The 27,876-nt window shown below is 33.9% G+C and overlaps 3 protein-coding genes across 15 annotated transcripts; 2 read left to right on the top strand and 1 right to left on the bottom strand.

Annotated features, from left to right (window-relative positions):
• The first annotated feature begins 880 nt into the window (after nucleotides 1-880).
• Nucleotides 881-7,799, top strand: LOC112456692 (ras-related protein Rab-5C-like). Of its 6 annotated transcripts, XM_025019401.1 has the most exons (7): nucleotides 1,055-1,072; nucleotides 1,243-1,829; nucleotides 4,336-4,504; nucleotides 4,590-4,741; nucleotides 4,858-5,074; nucleotides 5,432-5,556; nucleotides 7,723-7,799. In XM_025019401.1, the coding sequence occupies exons 3-6, from the start codon at nucleotides 4,342-4,344 to the stop codon at nucleotides 5,542-5,544; spliced, it is 645 nt and encodes a 214-aa protein (XP_024875169.1). In that variant the 5' UTR covers nucleotides 1,055-1,072; nucleotides 1,243-1,829; nucleotides 4,336-4,341; the 3' UTR covers nucleotides 5,545-5,556; nucleotides 7,723-7,799. The 6 variants fall into 6 exon arrangements, with proteins under 6 accessions (XP_024875172.1, XP_024875167.1, XP_024875168.1 ...); XM_025019404.1 differs by lacking the exon at nucleotides 1,243-1,829 and having other exon boundaries at nucleotides 881-1,072; XM_025019399.1 differs by having other exon boundaries at nucleotides 979-1,829.
• A 296-nt stretch (nucleotides 7,800-8,095) lies between these two features.
• Nucleotides 8,096-23,478, bottom strand: LOC112456695 (sporulation-specific protein 15-like). Of its 6 annotated transcripts, none has more exons than XM_025019413.1 (44): nucleotides 23,391-23,478; nucleotides 22,643-22,925; nucleotides 22,300-22,482; nucleotides 22,033-22,226; nucleotides 21,912-21,927; nucleotides 21,508-21,587; nucleotides 21,126-21,309; nucleotides 20,622-20,831; nucleotides 20,287-20,427; nucleotides 18,975-19,022; nucleotides 18,863-18,904; nucleotides 18,633-18,752; nucleotides 18,354-18,500; nucleotides 18,195-18,245; nucleotides 17,975-18,112; nucleotides 17,801-17,896; nucleotides 17,538-17,669; nucleotides 17,343-17,453; nucleotides 17,151-17,246; nucleotides 16,905-17,045; nucleotides 16,581-16,613; nucleotides 16,413-16,496; nucleotides 16,180-16,272; nucleotides 15,948-16,106; nucleotides 15,774-15,866; nucleotides 15,634-15,693; nucleotides 15,362-15,451; nucleotides 15,149-15,292; nucleotides 14,868-14,963; nucleotides 14,407-14,469; nucleotides 14,232-14,327; nucleotides 13,608-13,691; nucleotides 13,367-13,510; nucleotides 12,875-12,922; nucleotides 12,645-12,795; nucleotides 12,349-12,578; nucleotides 11,806-12,054; nucleotides 11,629-11,709; nucleotides 11,405-11,542; nucleotides 11,101-11,289; nucleotides 10,879-11,025; nucleotides 10,459-10,706; nucleotides 10,155-10,347; nucleotides 8,096-10,077 (listed from the first exon to the last, which is right to left on the bottom strand). In XM_025019413.1, exons 2-44 carry the CDS (start codon nucleotides 22,868-22,870, stop codon nucleotides 9,871-9,873), a joined length of 5,478 nt encoding a protein of 1,825 aa, XP_024875181.1. In that variant the 5' UTR covers nucleotides 22,871-22,925; nucleotides 23,391-23,478; the 3' UTR covers nucleotides 8,096-9,870. The 6 variants fall into 6 exon arrangements, with proteins under 6 accessions (XP_024875181.1, XP_024875178.1, XP_024875179.1 ...); XM_025019410.1 differs by having other exon boundaries at nucleotides 22,643-22,972; nucleotides 23,284-23,445; XM_025019411.1 differs by having other exon boundaries at nucleotides 23,284-23,445.
• A 1,146-nt stretch (nucleotides 23,479-24,624) lies between these two features.
• LOC112456688 (putative nuclease HARBI1) lies at nucleotides 24,625-26,929 on the top strand. Of its 3 annotated transcripts, XM_025019388.1 has the most exons (6): nucleotides 24,625-24,842; nucleotides 24,934-25,140; nucleotides 25,554-25,811; nucleotides 25,887-26,102; nucleotides 26,473-26,672; nucleotides 26,752-26,834. In XM_025019388.1, the coding sequence occupies exons 1-6, from the start codon at nucleotides 24,752-24,754 to the stop codon at nucleotides 26,758-26,760; spliced, it is 981 nt and encodes a 326-aa protein (XP_024875156.1). In that variant the 5' UTR covers nucleotides 24,625-24,751; the 3' UTR covers nucleotides 26,761-26,834. The 3 variants fall into 3 exon arrangements, with proteins under 3 accessions (XP_024875156.1, XP_024875157.1, XP_024875155.1); XM_025019389.1 differs by lacking the exon at nucleotides 26,473-26,672 and having other exon boundaries at nucleotides 26,752-26,929; XM_025019387.1 differs by having other exon boundaries at nucleotides 26,473-26,929.
• Nucleotides 26,930-27,876: the final 947 nt, after the last annotated feature.

Raw genomic sequence — 27,876 nt, 5'->3', positions numbered from 1 at the left:
CTTCTTCTTCTTTCTGTCCCGAATGGATTACTGGTTCCGCAGGAACCAAAGTACCATGCTAAAGCCCGGTGTCCACGATGCAAGAACTGTGTCCAAGTTTCGGTTTAAGCCAATTAACTTGCAGCTCTTACAGAAAAGTAGCAGTTTCATTGGCTTAAACTAAAACTCGAACACAGTTCTAGCATCGTGGACACAAGGTTTAAGAAAATAGACCAATCACACTCGATTATTCTTCAAGCGCGAGGAGAATAATCGACTGTGATTGGTCTATTTCCTTACAGCCTTACGATTATAACTAAAACTTTGTTACGTGCAATGGCCTTAATTCGCGTTTCCAACAGCAGACACAACTGTTGAGTTCGTCTTATCAACACTCTGCGTTGATTGGTTGGTTCTAAAAGTAAGAGTCAATGGGCGCGTTTAGTAGACCGCCGCTCAGTAACAGTCGAACGTGATTGGCTCTTACTTTTAAAACCAACCAATCAACGTAGAGTGTTGATAAGACGAACTCAACAGTTGTGTCTGTTGAACGCGGCCATTCACGTTCGACTGCTACTGAGCGGCTTGGTCTACTGAACGCGCCCAATGGCCGCGTTCAGCAGACACAACTGTTGACTTTGTCTTATCAACAATCTGCGTTGATTGGTGGGTTCTAAAAGTAAGAGCCAATCACGTTCGATTGCTACTGAGCGGCGGTCTGCTGAACGCGGCCAATGAGACTCTTGTCAACTCTCATGAGGCCGAGTGCCGGATCGCGACGCCAGATGGCGCCGCGACGACAGCGCGTGGAAATTCTGATGCGATACGCCGTCGGGATTCGCAGTTCGCACTGCTTCCTACTTGTTCGTAGTGGTCGGTACGTATATGCTCTCGGTGAATTCGGCGGAGAGAGAAAACCGAGTCGGGTGGGAGCCGTACGAGAGGCGTATCCGCTGAGACCTCGCGTTCCGTTTGCCGCGGACTCGGCGAGACAATCCGACGGGTGAATCGCTTGCGTTCGCGCGATTCTCGGGAACCCGAAGCGGAACGAACGGCGAAAAGTGACGCAGCACCGTATGCATCGCGCGTGTCGGTAATCTCCTTTTATCTCTCTCTCTCTCTCCCTACCCCTCATTCTTTGTCTCTCTCTCTCTCTCTTTCTCTCTCTCACTCTTACACACACATACACACACATTCGCTCTTTCTTCTGTCTCTCCCTCTCCCATCGGAGTGTCAAAGTTCCGAGACTACTCGTCGATGTAGGTTACGAGAAGGAGAAACGAACGGATCCGGGGTGCGAATCGTGGAAGTGTGACGCGGCCGGGCGGCGACACGCACCTCCCACGGGGGAAGAAAAAAAAACGAAACGAAACGTTCCACGGCGGTATCGCGTTTCGCAGTGCGAGCGGGCAGGCGAGCACGGTTGTAGCGGGGGAGAGCGAGGAGTCGAGGAGAGGAGATCCGGAGTGCGAACGCGGAGAGTGTCGGAGACTGTTCCGGTGGGACGGACCGTGGTGCGAGAGACTGCGAGAGAGGAGCGAGCCTCTCCGGTGGTGGAGAACTCGCGTGCCATCCGGGTGTTGTCATAAATGTGCAGGTTCTACGTAGATTGCGCGATCTATGCACGGTCGACGACGGGCCGATCTATTGGTGGCGAGTGCTGATCGTGCCTGACGCTTCCGCGACTCCGACTCCGGCAGCGAGTCGACGTTGAGATTCATCATCGGTCGCGCGGCGCGTTGCGCCTGGTCGTCGTCGCCGCCGCCGTCGCCGACGTCGTCGCCCCGAGAAGCAGCTAGCACAGCGCGGCGTACCTATCTAACGGCGAGCCCCTCGACAACGCAAAACAGGTTAAACATAAACTCTCGAGACTCATGATTTCCACTCTTGGCAGGTGTCCGTCATTCCGCAAGCGTGCGCGCGCGCGCACGTTTATTAGCGGGCGAGCGAGCGAGCGAGAGATAAGGAACCCTGAATTAAACCCCCGTCGAAGAAACGGAACAACGCGGACGGGAGGTGGTGGCAGGAGGATGTTTATACCGGAGGATACACTGGCTGGTACATACATCCGGACGAGGGAGGCGAGGGGACGGCGAGCGCGCGTGTCACCCGATCGCGCTTCCCTCCGTTGCCCCTCGCGCGCCAGAGGGGGGGGGGCAGCGGCGCTTACGGTGGTGGACGAGGAGAGAGCTCCAGTTTCTTCCCCGGAAGCGGGGACAGGCGGTATTTCGGATGTCGCTGACGTTTCGACGGGCGGTGACAAGTTACCTCAGGGCAGTGACAATCGTGGCGCATTCATTCCCGTTCCCTTTATTTGCCTCTCTGTCTCTCTTGCTCTCTCTCTCTCTCTCTTTCTCTCTCTGTTCTCTTCTCGCTCGCTCGTTCGCTCTCTTTTCCCCCCCCACGATCTTTTTCCGCTATCTCACATCGTTCATCTCCGTCTGTCTCTCCCTCCTATTTACACACATACACGCGCGCGCGCACGCACACGACGCTTGGCGCTTGCGCGCACACATACAGCAGGTGTATGTATACGTGACATGGCTGTTCTGTCTTTCTTCATTCCTCCTTCCTTGTGCTACGTCGATGCATCGTTTTAACGGTTTCTCGTAATTTTACGATAAACACCCCGACTGCTCAAGGTTACGGAAATGTCGGTGACGTAGCTGATCGCATTCCGACGGGTTTTTCCTTTCGGCGACGGATGCCGTGGCGGCGAGGAAGCGAACAGGGCAGGCGACGACACGCGCACGACGGTATACATATAGAGCCGCGCGCTAGAGTCCGGAGTTGCCTTCGTCGGTGGCTCTTTTTCACACGAGCGTTCCACGTACCTCTCGGATCAGGATCTCGTGATCGCGCTCCGAGTAAAAGTCTCGGAGCCTGGATGCATCGCGCTCCCTCCTCCTCGGCCCCTCCCTCCACCGTGTACATTCGCTCTCCTTCGCACGAGCCTCTCCCGCCGGCGGAAGGAAAGAGAGGAGAGAGAAAAATAATAATGCCGGAGGACGTATTCGACGACGTTAGCGCCGAGACTAATTGGATAATACAATTAACAGGATCCCCTAATGGGTTAAAGAGAGCTCGCGAGATTCTGTTTTCCTTCCTCGCCTTCGTCCCCCTCGCCGGAGGGGGGAAGATAAGCTTATTGCTACCTTTGACTTTTTATCACACGGTGCACGCATAAGTAATCCGTTGATTCTCGGTCGCGGTCCCGCGTGCGGGCCGCGGGGTTTTATTCGATTAACTCCGGTAGGCGGACCGCGCTAGTGATTCATTCGACACTCGCCTCTCGCCTCTACCGACGGTGATCACCCATGCCGGTGCCCCATGCGCGCACTCGTCCTCGTCTTGTGGACAATTCTTTTTATTATTCATTTATTCCCAATAATACTCGTTTTCACCCCGCAATATATCTGTGTTTTTCTGGACATTCTTATCTTATCTGCTCTGATGCATTCGTGTTTCATTGAAAATATCTTGCTCTTAAAATGATCCTCTGCCTCTCGCGCACGTCTCTCTCGCGATTGTTCTTTAATTATAACTGTCGCTTTCGGTTGTGCGATTAAAGTCTCTGTCGTGTCTGTGTCTCCCGTGTCTTGTTATTTGTTATTTGGAGTTCCGTTAGGTACATAGGCTCCACAGGTGATCTAAAAACGTAGGCTCCACAGGTGATCTAAAAATATTGTAATTAATTCCTGTGTGTGTGCGCGCCTGAAGCGAGATCTTATCTGTCAAGGTACAAAGCGCCAGTACAAAGACACTTATCTGTCGAATTGAGCTTTTTGCATTGTGCGACGACAACTGAGAGAAACGTATAATATATTGTAATGCGTTACTTCTTTGTATAAAGTTTCCTTGACGTGGACATTAGAAATAATGTTTGTTTTTTATTCAGGAGTTATATTAAATCCTTAATATTGCTGATATTAAATTTTTGTGTCAGATTATATACATAAAAATGTGTACAATCTAAAAATCTTACAAAATATTTGTTTTTATTTAAGTATTTAGTTGTAGAATACATTTTTGCTAAATACTCTTAAGAAACTTCTATTGAAGCGCTGCATCACTAGGATAATGTATTAATCTTTCAATATATTTTAGTCCTTCCATTCTACTCATACTTCTGTTTTTTTTTTTTTTTTTTTTTAATACTTAAATGTAGTAGAAAGCAGACTGAAAGAAGATGTTATCATACGTGCAATCTATGTGCAAAACTTGTGAAACAGAAGACTGCTTCTCAATTTAATCCCATAAATGTATCCTATGGTTAACAATATAGCCAGCGATATTGTTAACAGCCAGTAAAATTGCGAGATTGATCAAGAATTGAAAAATTAATTTTCTTTCTAGGTGATCATGGCGAATCGGGGTACGGCCCAGAGGCCGAATGGATCGACACAAGGAAAAATTTGTCAGTTTAAATTAGTTTTACTCGGTGAATCGGCAGTCGGGAAATCGAGCCTTGTCTTAAGGTTTGTCAAAGGACAGTTCCACGAGTATCAGGAGAGTACAATTGGTGGTAAGAATATTTATCTGCAATTGCTTTAATATCACTTTTTTTTAATTGTATTGTCACTGTCACAAAAATATATCATTATTTCCAGCTGCATTTCTAACACAAACCGTATGTTTGGATGACACAACTGTAAAATTTGAAATCTGGGATACCGCGGGGCAAGAACGTTATCACAGTCTTGCACCGATGTATTATCGTGGTGCACAGGCAGCCATTGTCGTGTACGACATAACAAATCAGGTAGATAGTTCGTCAGTGGTCCATGTAAATGTTAAATAAAGGAAAAGAATATTCGTAACAAAGATTAAATCAACTAATGTAGAACTAATTGATACGTATTCTTGTTATTTTACTAGGATACATTCTCACGTGCCCAAACATGGGTAAAGGAATTGCAGCGCCAAGCCAGTCCGAGCATAGTAATAGCATTAGCTGGAAACAAGGCAGATTTGGCAAATAAGAGAGTCGTCGAATATGATGAGGCTCAAACGTATGCGGATGAAAATGGCCTTCTTTTCATGGAAACATCTGCTAAGACGGCAATGAATGTCAACGACATATTCCTTGCAATTGGTGAGTTATGCTACACCTTTGTTTCTTTTCTGTTGACATTTAATTATCACAGATTACATTGTCACTGATAACTGCATAAAAATTAAACTATAAACGTAACGTTGGTATTTTCAAGTTATATAAATATGTACCTATTATTAGTTCAACTTTAAACTGTTTAAATTTTCTGTTTTATTTGATAATAAGTACACAATCAGAAATGTTATCCCATCTCGTATTACGCGTTATCACTCTAATCAAAATGCATGGTTACTACAACTTTATATCTGCTGATAATTGACAAAAAAAGCTGTTTTTAAGAAGTTTTAATATACTTTGATACAATTTGGCTACAACGAGGTGATATTATTTTTACAGCTAAAAAGCTTCCTAAAAACGAACAATCAGGAAGTGCAAGTACGAGTGGTCAAGGTCGTCGACTAGTCGAGTCAGATGGGCAAAAGGCAGCAACCGGCAATTGCTGCAAGTGATTATCTAAATCCGTATGTGTCTCACAATATATTCGTATCTATATTTTTACATTATTTGAATATATATATATATATATATATATATATATATATATATATATATAACATCTTTAATATTAATTGAATTGATGAGAGACGTTATTCCACTGATGAGAGAAACCAGCAAATATTTGATATGCCTAATGAATATGTTACGAATCAAACACACGTTCGGTGTAACAACATGTTCACATATTTTTATAATATTAGAATATATAATGAAACGAAAGTGCGATCAAAAGAAGAGAACGGGAAAACGGGAAATATATCAATTTGATATTGTGTAGAGTAGACATTTGCATTTTAAAATGTTTTTAGCAAATTTTTGTATTAGTATCAATAATATGGGGATAACTGAGTAGTCATGCAGTTTCATAGAGTATATTATATTTCTTGTTATGTTTATGATATTTTTTATAGCGTATAATTCTCTTCTCTCGACTTTTGCCTTCTTTATATTTACTGGAACAGTAGATAAATAAAGGCTGGAAATAAACAAGAAGATAAAGAGCGCGGATTGAAAGTAAGATCCAATATATGACCATCAAATATATAATATGCAGGATATAAATGTAACTAATATTGCTGTATAATATTTAGCTACCATTGACAGTTTCTTGTAATTAAAAAGTGGTTTACACAAAATGTGTATGTGAAGAAAACGATTCTAAATTTTATGATGTTTCCATGTTAATAATGTATCTATACTTATTTCTCAGAGAACTTTTCTTTTAGCATTATCGTAGTATATATTTGTTCAAACCGTTCAATACATACAAACTTCAATACAAACACATATAATATAATGATCCCATATACTCTTATAAAATAATTCTTTAGCCAAAAAATCTTCTATTATTTTATTGAATAGTCACATTGAAGGATATTATACGGTACTGCTATTAATCGATTCTTTAATAGCAAATCTTTAATATTCTTTTAATGTATTTCTACTAGATTTAAATATAGCATTTACATTACTGTGACAGCTTTATTAAAGTCAGAGTCTTTATTTGCGCATAAAAATTGTAATCTATGTGATACAACGTCTAAAAGCATAATACTTTTTTATTAGTTCCCTCGTTTTATTGTATATTCATCCGTGATTAATTTAAGTGCACTATTCAAAATTTTGTGAAAAGAGAAGTTGTCTAATGTAAGGCACTAGATATCCCTTAGGCACATTGTAGTGTTTACATGACACTCTATATGTTTATAGATATTATAAATTTGTAAAGTTTCCTTTTCTTCTTCGGAGGACACTAATTTCTGACTGATAAAGGTGCTACAAGAATACATGTGCATGATATTTATTGTGCAAGCTTGTAAAAATGTTTTCTTGTAATTTACGATAATGCTCCTATTTCCTGTGCAATGATTCGTATCATTGGATTGTATATCTGAAATATTATTTTGTAATAATAATAGGTAAAACTGTTTAAAATTGTTACGAAAAAAAAAAGAAAATTCTCAGGGTGCAATTCTTCTCTTCAATCTCTAATATTGTTGTATCCTAAATATATATTTATTTTTATTTCCGCTATAATATACGACTATCTAGATATGTTTCTGTTAAAAATCACAGGTAGGTTCGATTATTCCTGTATAGAGAGGTTTTTAATATTCACCAAGCAAATAAAATGTTTTACAGTAGTTACAGTCTTGTGCATTGTAGATATTCAACAGTTGTAATACAGTACATTATGGAATCATACATTGTGACTCATTTTCCTTATCATTTACATACATGTAATGGAAAAGACGATCTCTATATACGTTCGTAAGCTATATACTTTGCATTACACTTCAAAGTAATTAATAACGATTATATACGCTATTTAAACGATTATTTATTTATTACGTAGATTTTATTTCTACGGGGGAAATTTATTTATTTCTCAGAGAATCTTGATTAAATTAGGTAAGTTGCAAGTAAACGTGTTAATTATCCGAGAGAATTTATATCTCAACGCAACGTTATTGACATAATTTTGTATCGCTGACCTGTAAAACTTTTAATTAAGTTTAATTACCTAATTAAATTGCTCGATATTGCTTCTAATTATTATTAATTAAACTTGCGTTTATACGTATTTAGAATAATATTGCAGTAGACGCGCTATCTATTTCTGATTACAGATATGTACTATAATCTACAAAGATAGGTACACCACGAGTGTGCTACGATGAATTTGAGAAGAAGACACACAACAGGGGAAAAATACAGAATGGGAAGTGAACAGTGTGGGACATTCGCAAACATTTGCTTGAGTGATTGACTAAGAGTCTGCGTCTCAATGTAATCGACGATATATCATCTATTTTGAGTATCAGATCTATTAAGAGGTGGTAAAAGAAAGCTCCCATTTGTAATTCTAGTAGTGTAATGGGCGGTGTTCGTTATAAATATATAAATATATATAAATACACATTATATATTATAAATCATATAGGTAAATATGATTTATATATGTAATAAGTATATAAATGCTAATGATAATAAATAATAATAATAAATAAAAATATAACACCGTAATTAATATTACCGTAAATACTGATAAAATAACAGTACATTTAAATTGAAATATGCAACGTCTAATGAATTTTTGGCACGCGGAGATCTTGTAAGATAGGAGAGGCTATTCCTGCTGCTATTACTATGTATTTCCTTTCTTAGTTTGTAACACGTATAACAATTTCTTGCTCTAAAATATATTGTATATTAATTTTATTGACAACTCATAATGAATTATAAATGATTACACGGCAAAAAGAATAAACTTGTGAATATTACGACGGCTCTTGATAATTGCCTATTTATTCGAACCGGAACTCTGTAGACAACGTAGATTTATACAGAGAATTAGACAGTTTATTGCTTTTTGTTTTAAATATATTAGATCTTTTGTTATGAGGATTTATTTATATATTCACTTGGTGACCTTGGTGTATCACGTAAATATTAATATGCTTCTATGTTCAGTAGTAACATACTGGAATATGTTACAGAAATGAATGACGCGTGTAATCGCAAGTCTGATAAAACGAATGCGACAATAGATATAAAATGCAAAAGTTTCTATCCGAATGCATAACCATGCCGAATGATACGAGAATTTTACATTCCGCGCCTGAGTTGGAAAGTAATACAAATTATGACGGACCTTGGAAATTCGACAATGTACCGTGGCAAAGCCAACGTAGTCTATCTTTTAAATTGATAACGTCCGAAGATGTAACTTACATGAGAAAGCAAAGAGATCGAAAATCAATTTCGCTATTTCTCGGTAAATTTGAACTTTGGTTAATTTATTAATTGACAACCAATAGATGCTTCTTATAATTTGTTGCATCCATACTACGTTTTTAAAACTAACATACACGATAAATACGCGCTATTTTTGCAGAAGAAAAGATTTTATCTAATATATCACAGAAGGAGGAAAACAAAGAAATACTTGTAAAACTTCTATGGCAAACTTTTAGGTTTTTTAAGTAAAATATTTAACGTTTATCTTATATTCTTAATTAAATGGAACATATCTTTGCTTCGCAAATCGATGAAAATCACGTATTCATGTTGCAATCAACATATTTATATACTTATGTTTGTTTTTTTCATATGCAATTTACATAATAGCTTGATTTGGAGAGACACAGTGCCACTTTTTATTTTTTAGAGAGAATCTATTCAGTGACCAACAAATTGCGACAGTTATGAAATTAATACTTTCAACTCATAATTTTTACCTTGCAAACTATTGGAACACAGCTGAAGAAACGTATAAATATTTTTTTGAACGCGTTCTTCAATGTACTGTCATGGTAATTATTTTAATTGAGCATTTTAAGTACATGTATTAATTTTATATCGAGTGTATTTATCTTCCACGTACGGAAATTTTAGGATCCACCAAAATGCGCAGAAATATTTACACCAGATCAAGCTGAAATGGTACTTGAATTTTTTCGCAAAATATATTTGGAAAATCTCGTATTATTGCATCTCGTTTGTATGACTCATTATTGTATCGTTATGCGATTTAATGAAAGTGAATGAACAATGATGTTCTCGCACGCGTCACACGATATGTTTATTTATTTTTAAAAAAGGATACATTTAATTATATATGTATATATTATATAGTACAAAATTACATTTACATAAAAGAAGATGCAGCACGGGCTAATGTAAATCGCGTTACAAATTTCTACGTTCCATACTCAAACGTCAAACTTTCACACTGTTTTCTTCAGTCTTCATCAAGATGAATCCTCTGTTCTCCTTCATTTGCTTGTAGAAGAGGATTGATAACCGTAATCGCGGTTTTCTTCCAATGAAGTGTCGGATTCTGTTTCGTTCTTAAAATTTTCATGCCACCACCGATTATTTTTTCGGACCTCATTTATTAAGTGTTCCATCTTGGGAAACCACCATGAATTGCCACATGTTGATGTACGTCGACCGGTTTTGATTGGCTTCATTAAATATTTCTAAGGAATTGCAAACATAAAGCAATTAAATATCAATCAATGCTGAGATTTTCTTTTTGTTTTTAATCATTACTAACCTTGCGTAAATCTGTACAGTTCAAATTCGAAATTTGATCTGTGTCCGCGGTCTGATGCGCTGTAATTGACGATGATACATAACCATTTATGTGCACTTTTCTAAAACCTCTAGTAGTTAATTTATGCGTTCTTTTCAGTTTCTGCGCCAATAAATTAGTTTGTTTCATCTTCCTGATTTTAATTAATAGAGCTCTAAAAATAAGTTTTATTTAAATAAATAAATGCATGTAGAAAAAGAAGCACTCTTGATTTTAGATCATAAAAAATGCATATTTCGAATTATTAAATATATTATGTACTTACTTTTTCTCGAATACAAGCTGCATTAGAAGCTGTTGTTTATTTTCTAAATTTTTTGTCAGAGTTTCATTGTATTTTTTCTGTTGCTCCATACAATCACGGATGCATGAAAGTATATATTGAGATTCTTTGCAGAGTTCTGATCTACTCATAGCTGTTTCAGTTAAATCAGCTGACATGTGTGTCAGAGATCGGTCCTTTAAGTGACATTCCTTTTTTAACTCGAGCAAGGATTTGCGCATGTTTTGCAACTAATAAACATAATAGCTCGAAATTAGGAGTTGTAATGGATAATAAATATATATAATTAGAATGAGAAAAATTATATTTACTGATTATGGTTATGCATAGTGTGATAAAGAAAATGAAGGAGATATTGTAAATTAATATCCCTTGTTCGAGAGATAAAAAAGAGTATCATACCTCAATTATGTACGTAGAATTATTTCGTTCAAGTGAAATTTTTTGTTGGTCGAGATGGTAATTGTTTTCCATGTATTCCTGCAACTGTTGAATCAAGTCACGGTTTACATTTTCGGCCTTCGTCAATTCTTCTTTCTTTTTCTTAAGCTAGAAATATTAAAACGAAGATTTATTTTACCAATTTACTTCAATATAAAATTATTGGATAATATGTAAACATACATCTTGACGTACGATATCCAAATGATCGGTGTGATCCTTCCATTTATCTTGCGCTTGACAAAGTTCAATATCTTTCGATGCGAGTGTTCTTTTGGTCTCTTCCAATTCTTCGCTTAGTTTGTCCACTAAATTACGAAGATAAACGGCTTCATCTTCTACTTCCACAATCTTGGAACGATAATCTTTTTCCTAAATTATGATTTTGATAAATTATATATATATATATATATATATATATATATATATATATATATATATTTTTTTTTTTTAACACAGTAAAATCTGTTTCATAATAACGAATTACCATAATCGTCAACGATTCTTGCAAGTCAGCTTCTCGTTCTGTTGCAGATATTAACTGTTTTTGAACTTTATTGAAATTTTCAGTCATTTGTTGATAATTGTCTTCTGTTTGGCGCAATTTTATGCGTGTCTCTTTGAGCTAAATAAGTTTCAGACAAAATAAGACACAGAAAAACATTTGTTTTTTTTTTCAACAAAAATATAAAACTATTATATATACATTACCCTTTCCTTCAACTGTAAGATATCTTCTTTGGTTTGAGTTTCAATAATATCATTCTGACTTTTTAATATAGAATTTTCATTCTGCAAACGTGAATAATATTTCAATAGATATCTAAGTCATTTCCTATTCTATTATGTACCTATTAGATGATACAATTGATACAATTATCTACATACCTTAAGCAATTCGTAATCTGCTTGCAATTTAACCATGTTATTCGATTTCTCTTGCAATAGAATTTTCAAAGAACACATTCGATCACACAGAATAGTCAGCATCTCGTGCTCTGATACATTCAATTCAGATAAATTTTCCTCTGCCTGTTGGTCATTTGCGAGCAATCTTTTCCGAAGTACTTCAAGTTCGTGAGATTGATGTTTAATAATCTCTTCGTTACTGATAATTCGATCGTTTAAAGTATTGATCTGTAAATTTTTTATTGATCAATTCAGTTGCTTTGAAAAACAGATATGTATAACATTTTGATATAAAAAATAGATATGTAATATTCATTGTCACTGATTGAGATCTAGTAAACGTTATTAATATTTGTATAAATTTTAATTGTGAAATATATAAATTGTTAACAAAACTTTTTACATTTTTACTTGGCATTGTTATTACACTGTATGTGTGGTTAGGAACATTTTATAAAGAAGTAAGATAATTTAAAAATAACACAAAACTAGTGTAAGAACGGAAAGTTTAAAGACGATCACCTCTTTCTTCCCATTTTCTAGTTTCAACAAAAGCTCCTCGTATTCAGTTTCCTTCTGCTTAATACGCTGTAATTTCTTCATTAGATTATCAGTCTCTGATATGTGATGCTGTAAATTGATTTTAAGCTGCTGATTTTCGCATTTTAAACCGCTCTCAGTATCTTTCACCTTTTTCAATTCTGCTTTTAATTGCTGTATTTGAACGATGGTCTCAATTTCTGCTTCTTTATCTAAAATATTATTTTAATTAACTATAATTTTAATTATTTTAATTAAATTAAATTAAATCAAATTACCTGAGCGTCTTTCCACATATGATATTCCACACGTGATGCTGTTTGAATAGTATTCCAAATCTCGAGTATCACAGTTTTTGTCTTCAAGATATATCGCGCACGATTTATTTTGGCTTTCGGAGTAATTCTTCGTCTGTATAAAACTGTCCATCTGTAACAAAATACATTCAGATATACATATATACAGAAAGTAGAAATGTCATTGTAAAATATAAATATTTCCAATATACCTTCCATTTTAGTTCCCGGAAATCTTTTACATGATCGCGTATTCGTTCCTGTAAAAAAATTTAGATAAAGTTACCTCCGTAAAATATTCCTTTCAATTCTTTGAATATTTATATCAAATTAATATGATAAGCATGTATACATAAATACGTTTAATATATGGAGGGATAAAAACCACAGTGGTATAAGTCAAATTTTTAAAAATATTTTCTCGTGTGCATAGATGCAATTTATATATTGTACAGATTGCATCTATGCATACAAGGAAATATTTTTAAAAATTTGACTTACACCCCACTGTGGTTTTTACCTCTCCATATATATATACTATACTTTTTAAAATCATTTGTCATAAACTACTTTAGAAAACAACATTTATTCGATATGATCGTTTCTTTATTGAAAATACACAAGACATCTCATTATTTCGATTATTATAAAAATGTAGATTATAAAATCAATGCACCATTAAAAATAAAGTCTATATACTATACCTGTATTCCGCTTAAAATTGAATAATACATTGCGTGTAACGCGGTAGTGCTTAAACGTTTATTATATTCCAGACAACGAATTTGTTTATGCAGACTTTCAATAGCATCTCGTTGCAGATCCAATAACATGTCTTGATTAGTTGCCTTTGCGTATAAAAATACAGATTAACAATAAGATTAAAAAGATGTTAGCTAATCAATCGAGTAATAATTCTGGTTGATATAAATAATTTCTATTCACCTGTGTAAAACATTCGTTATATTGATCCTGCGTCTCATCGATGCGCATCGTTAGTTGACGTATAATTTCATCCTTCTTGCAAAGCTGTAAAAATACTTACAATACATTTACCGTACAACTCGTTTTTAAATTTAGAAGCAGAGGACACTCACGCACGATCGTAGTTCATGCAGTTTTGTTAACTGCAAAATGCAACAGCTACAACTTGATCATCCAGGGCACTTGTTAATCCAGACAGCATGTTACGCTTGTACATGCCACAATCTCGTGTCATTTCGTTGACGGGATATTCAAATATAGTATCGCGAAAGTTTTAAATTTAGTTTTTTAGTTAAACAAAGCACACGTCATCATGCATGACACTCATATTCCTCACATTCGCAATGTCACAACGTAAATGTAAATTAAAGGCAAAGAGAAATGTAATGGTCCGCATATTCGAGAATCAATCTTTAATAAGCACTTATATATATCAACAATATTTACAATTGTAATAAATACATGTTGGCGCGAAAGCTATATGGCAATTTAAACTATTTATAATTCATATTTAAATCATTAAACATCATGCACGTTTCTATGATTAAAGGCCGAAGACGATATCGCTGGCCTCAGTTCACTCACATCACTCATCGTTTTATGAGCCATTTGATCCAAATTTCGTTTAGCTTCAACAACGGCATTTTGTAAGTGCCCGATAGTTTGTATCTGAAGTTCATTCTGCAACGCACCGCACAACGTTAGAAAATAAATCTTATCACAGCTAAGCGTACACGAGGGCGAAAAAAAAAGGACAAACCTGCTTCAGCAATTCGTTCTTCTCTCTCTCATATTGCGCGATAGTAAGGCCTTGTTTATCTACCTGTAAGAAGATTTCTTTTATATTTTAATACCATACATACCTCAAAATTTCATGCTTGACAAGTAGGTAGAATCTCTGTGCTTGCATTTAAATAATGTGTCGTTCGTTCATGCACGAAATGCATTGAAAAAGCGTAAATAATCATGATAAGATAGTCACGGTACAATAATTTAACGCTTTCAATTTAAAAATGTACGACATTGGCTGCGTTCAGCCGATACTCCGCTAGCCTAGCAATCGTGAGCAGTCGCTCGTTTCCTCTCCTTTTAATCCATTGGGTCAAAGGAGAGGAAACGAGCGACTGCTCGGCTGAACGCAGCCCTTATATGTTCAATCCAAAAGCTGCTATCATAACAACTCTTCTACTTATCGCTTAAAATATACACTACTCAATTTACCTTTTCTTGCAGCTTTTGATGCAGATCTTTTACTTCTGTTTGACTCATTGCTAACGAGTTCCGTTGTATCCGCACGATTTCCTCCATGTTTTCTAACTAAAATAAATTTGGTTCTTTAATTTACATTCAATCATATGCAATGCTTTCCCATATATTTATGGATCCAACCACGAAAAAAGATTTAATTTTATTCAGAAATAAAATAGAAATATTTATATACGTCGTATTTTATATCATTAAATTCATATAAATTTTGCCACATAACAATAAACATCACTTACAAGTTTTTCTTTAGAATATACGGCATTTTTAAGTTTGCTCAATTCGTGAGAGCAAGTATCCAGCTTTTCCCTACATTTTCCTAACGAATCGGTCAGTGTCACAGCAGATTTTGCCGAGACAGAGGAGAGAGATTCTTCATGTATCTGTAAATAGATATTCATAACAGTCTCTTTAATATTGCCTGATATTAATAATAAGAAACAGATACAAACCAATTTTTTAAGTTCACTCTCAAAGTTTTGAACCGCCATTTTTGCAGATTGCACAGCATCTTGCACGGTTTTGAATAAGTGAGATAAATTCTGAAATAATAAAAGTACAAAAGATATTATCATCTTATAAAGAATTGACGAGTAGATGCATCTTCTATTATTACAAAATTTGTGCATCAATATGCGTAAACAAATACGCATTAAATTTTATATATATTTTATATATGTTTTATATAACGTTTGCAATAGTTGCAATAAATTGCAATAGTTACCTCATGTTTAGATGGATAATCGCAACGTAAAAGCATTGCTTCTGTGCCGCACTCCGTATGCTTCGTAATAAAAATGAAAATTTTAATAAGAAAAAAAAATGTGCAAATATGTACCTAAAAATTAGAAAATTGTTACTTACGTAAGCATTTGGGATTTCTGCAGATTTCTTAATATTCGCTACATTGTTTAAGTTTTTCCTAAGATCATTCTCCACTTCCTTTTGTGCTTTGATCTAAAACCCGGAATTATGATGTTAGTATCTATCTTAATGATGATTTTAGATATATGTATAAAAAAGAAAGCTGATGCTTACAATATTTTCTAATTCTATTATCTTCTTTTTCAATTCCGTACTATCTTTGCTGTGACACTGTCTATAATTTTCTGCCTTTGTTCGTGCAGCAAACAGCTCCTTCTCCATAGATTGAATATTATTCTTTAAAAAATTAATTGCTTCTTGTTTGCATTTTGCCTGTTACAGAACAACATTGTATAACTCACAATTGAAAATAAGATTTTCTATTTAACTGAATAATAATATTTACCTCATGTTGCAACATTCTGACTTGGTCTTCTAAATCAGTTATACGATTTCTCCACTTATTTAGTCTTTCATCATATTTCATTTGACACGTTTGCTACAAACATATACATTATATATATATATATATTGCATATTAGTTAATCAACAAATAATTTGCATAGATTGTTACAAGTAACTTATTTGTTAAATATAACTTTTTTCTGATAAAAAGTAAATTTAAAGTCATTTGATTACCTGGATCATGTCAAGTTTTAGATCATCGTATTCCTTTCTTAGTTTATGTAAATCTTCTTTTGCTTTTATTATGTCGTTTACTTCCTGTAAAACATAGTGCGTAGATATAGATACACCATGAATTAAAAAAAAAAAAAAACATCTAATAATTATAACTTGTTTTAATACCTGATTATCATAAGTGTAGTGAGAAAACTGCTCCTGTGAAATAATATTTAAGTTAATTAGTTTAATCTGTATATTATTTATTTATACTTGATGCAAGACTTGTTTTTTTTTATTATATGAAAAAGTATTTTATCTTATGTCAATAAAGAATTTAGTTTTAAACATAAACGAAATTCAAAGCATTTTGAAAAGCTATTTAAAATATTTAAAAAAAAAAACTGATTTTGATACATTTAACAAAATTTTAATTTTTCCAAAAAGAATACTAATAAAATTAAAGTTTCTTAAAACAATCGAATACATATAAAAATAACAAACAATAACCTTTTCTTCCTGTTTTGTGGAAAGAAACGTTTCCAATACGTCTTGCATTTTTGTATGTGCACAATCGACTTCTTCTTCGAATTTAGCCAACCTGATTTCTCTTTCACAGAACGTTGTTTGTGCGATTTCGTTGTTTAATAGCTGCGTAGAAAATTGTTCAATTGGGAATATATTAAAGACATATTATTTTATTATATAATAGATATTATTTATTTTTCTAGATATATACCTTTTCAAGATACTTACCACTTCACCAGCTTTTTTCTGTAATTCCTTTAAAGAACTATCTACAGTGCATAACTGACTTCTTAATCCTTTTAGTATTGACGTCATACAACCACCCTAAAAGACGATATTTATATAACATGTAAGTTTATACGATATGTGATTAAGCTCATACAGAAACTATTTTTCTTCTAATTTTTTTTCAGAACCAACCTGAGTTTGAAATAATTGCAAATTAGTCAATATTTGTTCAACTTCTTCCATTACCACAGTTAGTAAATCACTGTTGACGCACGCTTTTGTATATTCAGATTCGTTATATTCCTAAAATTAATTTCACACTTCATATTTGTTGACGAATCGATCAATAAAGTAATTTAAAATAGTTATTTAATAAATATTCCGAACCTGTACATTTCCCTGCATACCATTAACGCAACGAGACAATTCTGATTGAACATGATTAATTTCATTTTTTATATCCTTCAATTTAAGATTGCCATTCACGATTCTTTCGCTGTGCCTTAGTCTCTCCTCCTCCTAATAATAAAAATATATTTTTCAATTGCACGATAAAACTGTAATTAATTGATACTCTAAACTTCAAGAATTTTATTTCAATGATGATATCATATATGAAAGTAACATGTGTTTTGATATATAAATATTACTTGTAATTCTAGTCTGTTGATAGCTTCTATTAGTCCTTCTCGCGTTTTCGCCAAATAACTTTGTGCATTAGTAACCATCTCGTTTAAATCTTCATACTGAAAATACAGTAAATCAGCATTAATCGCTAATTTGATCACGAACATTCATGCGCCTATCTCTTGATCTAGACATACATTTTGGTGTCGTGAATTAAATGTCGAAATAACAGTGCTTATTTCCTCACGAATATCTTCTGTTGCTGCTTGAGCTTCTACAGTGCATACTCTAAATTCCTCCATCAACTTGAATTGCCGTACACTATTTACGTTTTCCTAGAAGAAGCAAAAAAATTAATTAATTTTCTATTATAACACACGACAAAAATAAAATAAATATTAAAGTACGTAATCTTACTTTAATGTTTTTGGAATCACCACATACGCAACGACTTTCTTCTTTCTTTACCTACAGGAAAAGAAAGTGTAACGTGATTAAAATAAAGCTAGTAATGCGATTATCCTCAGAAAATAATCAACAAACAAAACAAATTTCATTTGTACATCATATACATACCATACAATCAAAAACAATAACTTCGTTTTCTCTTTCTAGATACATTTTAGTAATAATTTCAATACAATCGATCAGCTTGTCCGACATGCCACTTGCACAAAGTTTGTTTTTATTTGTGCAATTATTAGATATAATACAATCACCCACCTAGAAAATATATTGTTTTAAAAAAATAATCTATTTTTTGCTATAATAGATTAATTCAAAATAGTAACGAATAACATTCTGTAGCAATGTTCACTTTTACTTTGTTATAATCCTAGGAAATGACGTTTTTACCTCGTTATCTTTGGTCAATTTATTTACAAACTTCTCGAGTTCGAGTTTCAAATCCGATAAAATTTCACATTCTTTCTGCACGTGTGCTTTTGTACTATTCAGGAGTGATACAAATTCATCCTAAAAAAATTAATTTAAATAGTATAATAAATGTTTAGGATATGCATGTATATAAATGAAAATATACTTCTTCAAATATATCAAAACATAATATACAATATTGTGCAAACCTTTTTAGAATGTGGAGTATCTATTGAAGGCAGAGGACATTTCTAAGGAAATAAAATACCATTATTTTAATATAACATTGCGTTGTATATGTTTATATTTAATTTGACTGACCTCCGGAGAATTATTCGCATCAATGCGAACTTTTTGAGAAGACGTATCCTGCAACAAATTTAGAAAGAATAAATATATATTGGCGAAATAGTGATATACATATAAATAAAATTATTATGTATATTATTAAACTCATATTTATCGACAAAAATACAGAAATAAAGCAATTGTTAAATTTGTGTAGTGAGTTGTGCTAAGTCACGAGATGTATTTCATAAAATTAGAAACATATTTCTTGAATTTTATGAGTGCAGATATCATGTACACTCGCAAATAAAATATATTTAACAATTTACTTCTTTATTGTCTTATTTCTTAATTCTTGTCGTTAAGTGTATATTTGTCAAAAGTGTATCAATATATAAAAGTACAAAGTTTAATTCAAATTTACTATGTTAATTCTGTAAGCGAGGCAATCATGTTGATGTACATATCCTTGTTTTTCACAGATTTGTATAGAATACAAATTTATTAAAATATTTTAAACATATTAATAATAATAATATATAAAATTCACTGATCATAAATGGCATATAAATTTGTAAATGTATAAATTTATTAAAAATCTAAATATGTAATAATTTATTGATTTGAAAAGATCTGTCTGATTTATTTCATTATTGAATCTCATTTCATACAGATGTTAAAAAGGAAATGATAATCGAATCAGTATAAAAATTCATATTTACCTTGCTACACACATTTAATTCTAAAATACTTATCAAAAAATGTCAATTTTTGTTAAAAAATATTTAACTTTGTAAAATGCCTTAATGCAGTGATTTATATATAAATACATTTCATTTTATTTCACAACTGAATCATTGGTCTTGAACGTGTGTTGCAGGAGAACAAACGTAAGTATCTGTTACAACTCAATCTTGTAGATCGTTATCTTTACACGGAGGTGACAATTTTCTAGCAGTCTGCAGAATTTTTCTATCAATATTCTTTATGTATTTATATCGACCAGTTTGAATATTTATGCAAGGTCGAGATCGGCTCTGTAGATTATGCAATCTACTTTGAAACTTTGCATTAATCGTTGATAAACTTCGTTTGCCACAGTTTAATAGGACTCCAGAATCGTCGTGCAAAAATGCAAAATCGTTCTTTCGCTGTGTAGATATATGTAGGAGGTTCGATACAGGAAATTGCTCAGGAGATTCATGGGATGATTTCATCTTAGTGATAGTAGCGATACGATCGTTAGAATACTTGCGAGGACGGAAGGAGGGTAGGGTCTTCTACAAATGTAGAAAATTGTAAACTTACAATTAAAAATTTTACAAATATTAAAAATGTGTTGTACCTCTAAGGCCGTTTGCTTTAGTCCTTTGCGCATTTCTTTAATCAAGTCATCCTTTAAAAGATTGCCGATATTGGCATGATAATTTTGTTTTTCCAAAGCCACGATCTCCGCCGTCAGTGTATCCTTTGTTTCTACAGCTTCCTGAAAACAATAAAATATATTCATAAAAATAACAGATTATATACAGATATATATATAATTAATAGGATCAAAATAATTAGATAGATTAAACGTACATATATAAATATTTATATATGTAATATACATATAAAAATAAACTTGTATTAATAATATGATTTATACATCATAGTTATTTTTTAATATGATAAACTAACTTTTTCGAGGCGAGCCACTTTGTCCTCCAGTTGTTGTACTTTTTTACATTTCTCTTCCAGTTGCAGCTGTAGGTTAATTGTGTCGACATTGTTTTCGTAAGTATACACTATAAGCTTGGATTCAACGTCCTGGAGTTGTCGATGTAGGCTCTTGTTTTCTCTATCTTTCGCATCTAGTACACTTTCCAGAATGTCAGGTGTTAAGATAATCTGAACAGCAACATAGATTTTAAAAGACTCTCTTGATTTTCGATGTTGGGACAGGTGAGCTAAATTTGATCTTGCTTGCAAAATGTAAAGCTCAGGGCATGTTATAAATAGCAACAAAAGAAATTATTACAATGTACCAAAGTAATTGCTATTTTATATATGCTATTTTTATATATGCTACAACATGATTGCCTCTAAATTAAATCTATAGGGGGGAATCAGTACTCAAAAACCAATCCAAAATTCATTAAAATAAGTTTCCATCTGTACAATAATTATGAAAAACGTACTTACATTGCAATCTTGATCAGAAGCGAATGCCAGTGGATGACCAATAACTTGATTCGCTTGTTTAGCATGTTCTTTGAGCTTTTCACAAAAGCACTGAAGTCTAGAAACATATTTTTTTATAGTATCGTCCTTTACTGATAACTCTGTCGTAAGATCCGTTACTTTTCCTTCCAATTCCAATTGACATCTGAAAAATGTTTGTCCTTGCATATATAAATATATATGAAAACGTGGAAAAAAAAGATAATATATGTAGATAGAATAAAAATAGAATTATATTTCTGTTTGTACAAATATGATACAAAGATTTGAAACCGAAATGATAACTGTCTATCATGAATATTTAAAAAGTAATAACAATATTAAGATTTTGTACATATCTTACCTGATCATTTTTCTCTCATTTTCCTGAAGTTGTTCTATTTGCAGATTCAATGATTTTATATGATCAGTATCTGTCTGCTCCTGATATATAAAGATATATAATTGAATGAAATATCGAAATATTATTATACTTAATAAATAATAAAGATTTCTCAAAAACATAGTACTCTATCAAATGGGACTACAGGCAGTTTATTCAACACTATGTATGCATATATATATATATAATAATAATTTAATTTAATAAAGGTGTAGGGAGCTACAAAAAAACTTTCTGGCTTGTACGTGGCGAATACATGGTATAGTATCACATGCTTTTGCTTAACACATAATTCTCTGAAATTTGCCGTGCTCTATATCTAGAACAAATCTGAGCTTTTTGGCTGGATTCACGCACATATTTACCTGACTACAAATACAGCTGTAATAGTAAAAAAAAATTTCGTCATTATATGCTTCAGAATGCAAAGAATATAAGAATACAAAAGATATGTTAACGCATTAATCGATAATACGGTAGACTTACTCTTGAACTGGGATATCCTCAGGCTGAATCTCAAAGAACGTGATACCCTCGAGACTCCAAACATTCTGCCGGCGCGCGCGACGAATCACCTCCAACAATCCCCTAATGTCGCTTTGCAGATACTCTATTTTTTGTTGCAGATACTCCTCATCCTTTTCCAGCTGACTGACGCGATTCGAAAGAGTATTTAAAGTCTATAATATAGAGACATTACAATTTGATTTTATCATGAGATTACTAAGGCAAAAGGTAAATAATTTCTCTTGCCTTTTCCATAGGATCGGCTCTTGTTAAATTATCCATGACTATCTGCGACGATTGGTTTAGTTTCTCCTCTAACAGCTTAACTCTACTACACGCAGCCTGCTCTAAATCTTCCACCGTATGCACCAACATCGCATTTTGCTCCCCCAAATCCTTAATCCAGTCGCTCATCACTTGTAACTTCAACTGCAAAGTTATCTTTTGATAATGCGTCAAATGTGAATGTAATAATAGTTGTTAAGCAGTAATTTCAAACATTTAAAGACTGGACGCAGAAAGTATACGGACAGAATCGAGCGAAACCGCATGAAATTGATAATAAACGCAAACAAAGCTAGTCGCTTACGAAGACTCGGTCGGGATCGCCGCCAGATTCTCGATCGATCTTCTCGATGCGACTCTCGTACAGCTTGCGGAACTCATCGAGGATACGTAGGCCCTCGGTTTCGCCGCACGGCCCGTCGGTGCCGACGTCGGCCGCTCGACAGTCCTGAATGTCCTGATCCCGCTTAACCAACCCCGGGCCGTCACTCACGTCCGTGGAGCTCGGCAAGCTGGCGCTGACCGAGTGCATCGCTTCTCGCGAGTGTTATCACCGATTGACGACGGATTTTAAGATCTCCCTACACCTGGTTTTCCGAGAGACGAGAACTCGCTTCGAGCAGATGTCAACACACTATCTCGCCATTTTAACGGTCGCGCGACGTCGCGGGGGATAGCCGGGGAGCGGGGACGAAAAGGGTGATCCGTGATCCACGAGGACCACGAGCGACAAGCGTAATGAGAAGGGTGCACGAGGGTGACAGAGGAACCGCGGCATTCGTAAGGGCCAAAGCACATAACATGGCGTAGCGATATACGACGGTCGTAGTCCTCGACCTGACAAATCAAGATACGCCAAAGCTTGTGCGTTACTTACGTCCACGACTACGACTGTCATATGTGCTTTGGCCCTAAAGCCTAGGCTACATCTATCGTAATGTTCACCGTAAGCTCGTCGTAACGGTCGTAACGCTCGTCGTAATCGCTATCGTAAGCTCATCATATGAGTTGATTCAGCTTGAACTCTTTACAATTACGACGCTTGTCTGGACCTGTCAGCTTTTTCGACGTGCGAAGAAAAATGTGTTTGTAGATAAATTGACATAGATATACGGTTTACGACGACTTCGGGAGCTTTCCAGTACCCCTATTCTGTAACTCTTAACGATAGTGTCGTTATCGTTATGATGTCGTTGCGCAGGTATATTATATGGAAAAAAAGCTGCGTAACGACGATATAACGATACCGATACTGTCGTTAGAGTTACAGAATAGGGCTACAGCAACCGATACAAGTCGACACAAGTGTCATTTTGTCTCTATTAATCATTGCCAAAAAAGAAAGATAGAACGACGTTTGTGTCGACTTGTGTCGCTTACTGGAAAGCTCCCTTCATTGCTTACGACCACGATCAAAGCGTTACGATAGATGTAGCCTAGGCCTAATGGCCGCGTTCAGCAGATACAACTGTTGAGTTCGTCTTATCAATACTATGCGTTGATTGGTTGGTTCTAAAAGTAAGAGCCAATCATGTTCGACTGCTACTGAGCGGCTTAATCTGCTGAACGCGCTCATTGGGCGCGCGCAACAGACCAATGAGATATCAATAACACGCTCCAGTCGCTTTAAAATACATGCTCCCCGCGATATATTTGTCTTACAAAGAATAAAAAGTACGTATGTATATTATAAACTATAATTTTTATTATAAAGAGAGTGAATTTTTATACATTACGTTTACAAATTTTAATTTTTTATGCTTATAAATATTTATTAATTATATTTAAAGGTAAGAATATATATAAGGGGCTATATTTGAGTCAATTAAAGAAAAAATGGGGTGAAAAATTTTCAAGACAGAAAGGAGCTTTTCAATTTTCAGGATAGTGGGGCTTTTTGGCTTTTATCCAACTTTTTCTTCAACTGACTCAAATCTCAAATAGCCCCTCCTTACTCTTATACAGTTTTTATATTTACAAATTTCAATTTTGTAACACAGCACACTTATAAATATATCAAAATCTTGTAGGAAGAGAATTAATAAATCAACAGTAAATAAATAATTGCACATCAACTCGACGCTAACTCAAGAGTTTTTGAACCTGAATAATAGCTATAGCTCGACAAGAGGAGACAGCGGATCTGCAGTCCTCCCAGGTGTTTGAACGTTTTGAAGCAGCTGCCCAAGTGTCGAGCGAACACGGACGTGGTCTTCGCTTTGGTTGGACGCGTTACCCCAGCACAATCCCCTCCACATGCCGTAAGCATGCTGCTGAGCTGAGGTTTGTTCTTTGTAGCTGCACTGGGACTGCACTAGAACCGGACCAGTACAAGCGAGGACAGGCCAGTGCCAAGAGTGCAGGTTGCTTATAAAGAACGATATTCGTGCAGAGTGGTGCAGAGTAGTACAATATGGAGTACGAAGATTTACTGATAGATTCATCCGATGACGAAAATGTTGTAATGCCACCGATTTTAAATATTTTATTGGAAGATAATAATGGTAAGAAGTAATGTATAAATGCAGTAATACAATAATTGATAAAATTAAAATATATATGAAGTCTAACCTATTGACATATTTGATCTTTTAGAAAACAATGAATTAGTACATTTGCCAGTTTATGGACTAGTTGGAAGGGTTGGAAGGATACAGCACATCAAAGTTGTTAACTATATAGAAAATATAGTTAGAAATTATATAGCGAGAGATTTTCTGATGCATTTTCGATTATCAAGAGCCGTAGCATATGAGCTCATAAATCAGTTCGAAGTATCCGATATATTTATCGAAATATCAAGTATGTGTATGTTTATATATATATATATATATATATATATATATATATATATATATACATTTATATAGAACCTTTCCTGTATAATTGTCAAAAAACACTCTTATATATTAAGTGCCAAAAATCACTCCCTACATCATGAAATATATTTACAATTAAATAGATTATAAAGATTGATAATATAGCATTGATTAAAGTACAATCAAAGGAAAAAGAGATCTATTCTCTGTAGTTGTATTATACAAATTAAAATAAATATATAATTAAACATTTATTGAAAGAAAAAGTGCAATGATGAAAGTACAAAGAATTCACTCGAAACCAGAGCCAATTCCGATTATTGTATAGTTTAATTTTAAAACATTATATATGTATAAAAAAGATATATTTTATGTAAACCTATGCTAATTTTTCAGATCATGCAGGAAATTTAAAAATAACTGCAGAGAAACATATCCTGTGTTATTTGTGGTTTGTTGGCCATGAGAGTGCATCTTATCGAGATGTAGCAGATCGATTCGGTGTTACTATTAGTTGTTTACATACTATAATTACGAGAGTTACACAGTTTATTATGACATTAGCCCCAAATGTTATAAGATATCCGACAGCCGTCGAGAAAGAAGAAAGTGCTACATATTTTCTACAAGAGAAAGGATTTCCTGGTGTTATAGGTAAAACATTTATGTGTTTCTTTATATATATTTTGTATACAATTTTTTTCTTATATATTATTGTTTCTTTTTAAGGGGCCATAGATGGATCTCATATAAGAATCGATAAACCAATGGAGGATCCTGATTCTTATATCAACAGGAAATCTTATTTTTCTATACATATGCAAGGAACAGTGAACCACAAAATGAAATTTATTGACGTGTTTATTGGATATCCAGGCTCCGTTCATGACGCTAGAGTGTTAAAAAATTCAACAATATATGCAGATTTACGGCAACTTTGCGGAGGTAAACTGAAAATAAAAATAAGCAGAAAATCAGTTTAAAGATGAGATTACATACATCCGACAACGACTTGTCGAATTGGCTGTGAGATAAAAAATTTCTCAAGTCTAGAAACTTTCTATCTTGCAGCCTATCGCTACGTCCAACAATGTCATTGTCGGATGTAAGAAATCTCAGCCTTACAACACAATGTATGTTGTATGTATGTATGTACATTGCTGAAAAGCAGCCACAATGATTGCGGTCATTGTAGAGAAGCTTTAATGTATTTATTGCATTGTTAATGTATTTAATGTATTATTACCATTAATATTTTTTATTATTTAATATTTATTTTTTATTCATAATATTACCAAAAATATTATTTTTTTAGATAATTATATTCTATTAGGAGATAGTGCGTATCCTTGCTTATCACAACTAATTGTGCCCTATAAGGATAATGGCCACTTAACTCGACGTCAAAGAACCTTTAATCAAAAATTAAGTTCTTCGAGAGTAATAATTGAAAATGCATTTGGCTGTTTAAAACAACGATTTCGTCAATTATATCATTTCAAGTTAAGAGATATTGTACGGATGGTACATGTTATTCATGCATGTTGTGTGTTACATAATATAGCAAATGCACAAGATTTACAATTTTTCGAAGATGCCATAGATGATCAAGGACCAGACATTGCAGCACAAAACCAACAAGTAATTGATAATCTACCAAGAGAATATGAAACGAATACACAAAAACGAGATGAAATATGTCTTCAAATAACTCGAGGATAAGAATTAAGAATAACTTTGTATCAATGTATTATATATATATATATATATATATAAATTTACATGTAAATTTATAATAAATGTGTAATTCATATATAATTAAAGAGAGAGGATGAAATTATAAAAAATATTTGGTAATAAAATGTATCTATATTTATTTGTAATAAAACAAACATAAAATTACATATCTTGTAATTATTGATCCTCTGATCCTTTGAATAATTATTAATCATTATTAACCAAAATAAAAACATATAATCACAGTTACGTATCAAGTGTGTTTTTATCGCTGAACTTACTTTTACATTGCAGTTCACACTTGTAGTTAAAAAAAAATACAAATGTTAATGTAACTTTTAAACTAAAACAAACATAAAATTACATATCTTGTAATTATTAATCCTCTGAATAATTATTAATCATATTAACCAAAATAAAAACATAACATAATCACAGTCATGTATCAAGTGTGTTTTTATCACTAAACTTACTTTTACATTGTAGTTCACACTTGTAATTAAAAAAAATGTTAATGTAACTTAAAAATAAAAATAAATACAATAAAAATAATTGTAAAATTATTTCCACGCAATATAGCTTTAAAGTTTTTTACTTTTTTCAGAAAGAAGTTCATTCAGTAATTCATTTCTTTCTGCTCTTAATTTGTTAGCAATTGTCATTTCCTCCTGTACTTTGATCATATGTTGTTCATATGCTAATCTTAATTTACTATGTTCTTCTAGTATTTGTTTTTGTATTTCATGCCTCTTTTTATTTTCTGCTTCTATTTCACTTCTTAGATCTTGAATACTTTGTTCATACATGTGCAAAGCTTTTGCTGTTGTTCCCATTTGCTTCTTATGACCTTTTGTCTGTAATATTTACATTTTAAAAATATTTTAAATGTAAATAAAGATATGGGTCCAATACATATTTTTTTACTTACTACATTATTATGGTTCGTGTCACTCCGTACCGTTTCTTGAGATGTTGAGGATTC

The sequence above is a fragment of the Temnothorax curvispinosus genome, unplaced genomic scaffold (assembly GCF_003070985.1).
Source record: "Temnothorax curvispinosus isolate PA1 unplaced genomic scaffold, ASM307098v1 QBEX01007090.1, whole genome shotgun sequence".
Taxonomy (NCBI): Eukaryota; Metazoa; Arthropoda; class Insecta; order Hymenoptera; family Formicidae; genus Temnothorax; species Temnothorax curvispinosus.
This window is presented reverse-complemented; position numbering and strand designations above follow the sequence as displayed.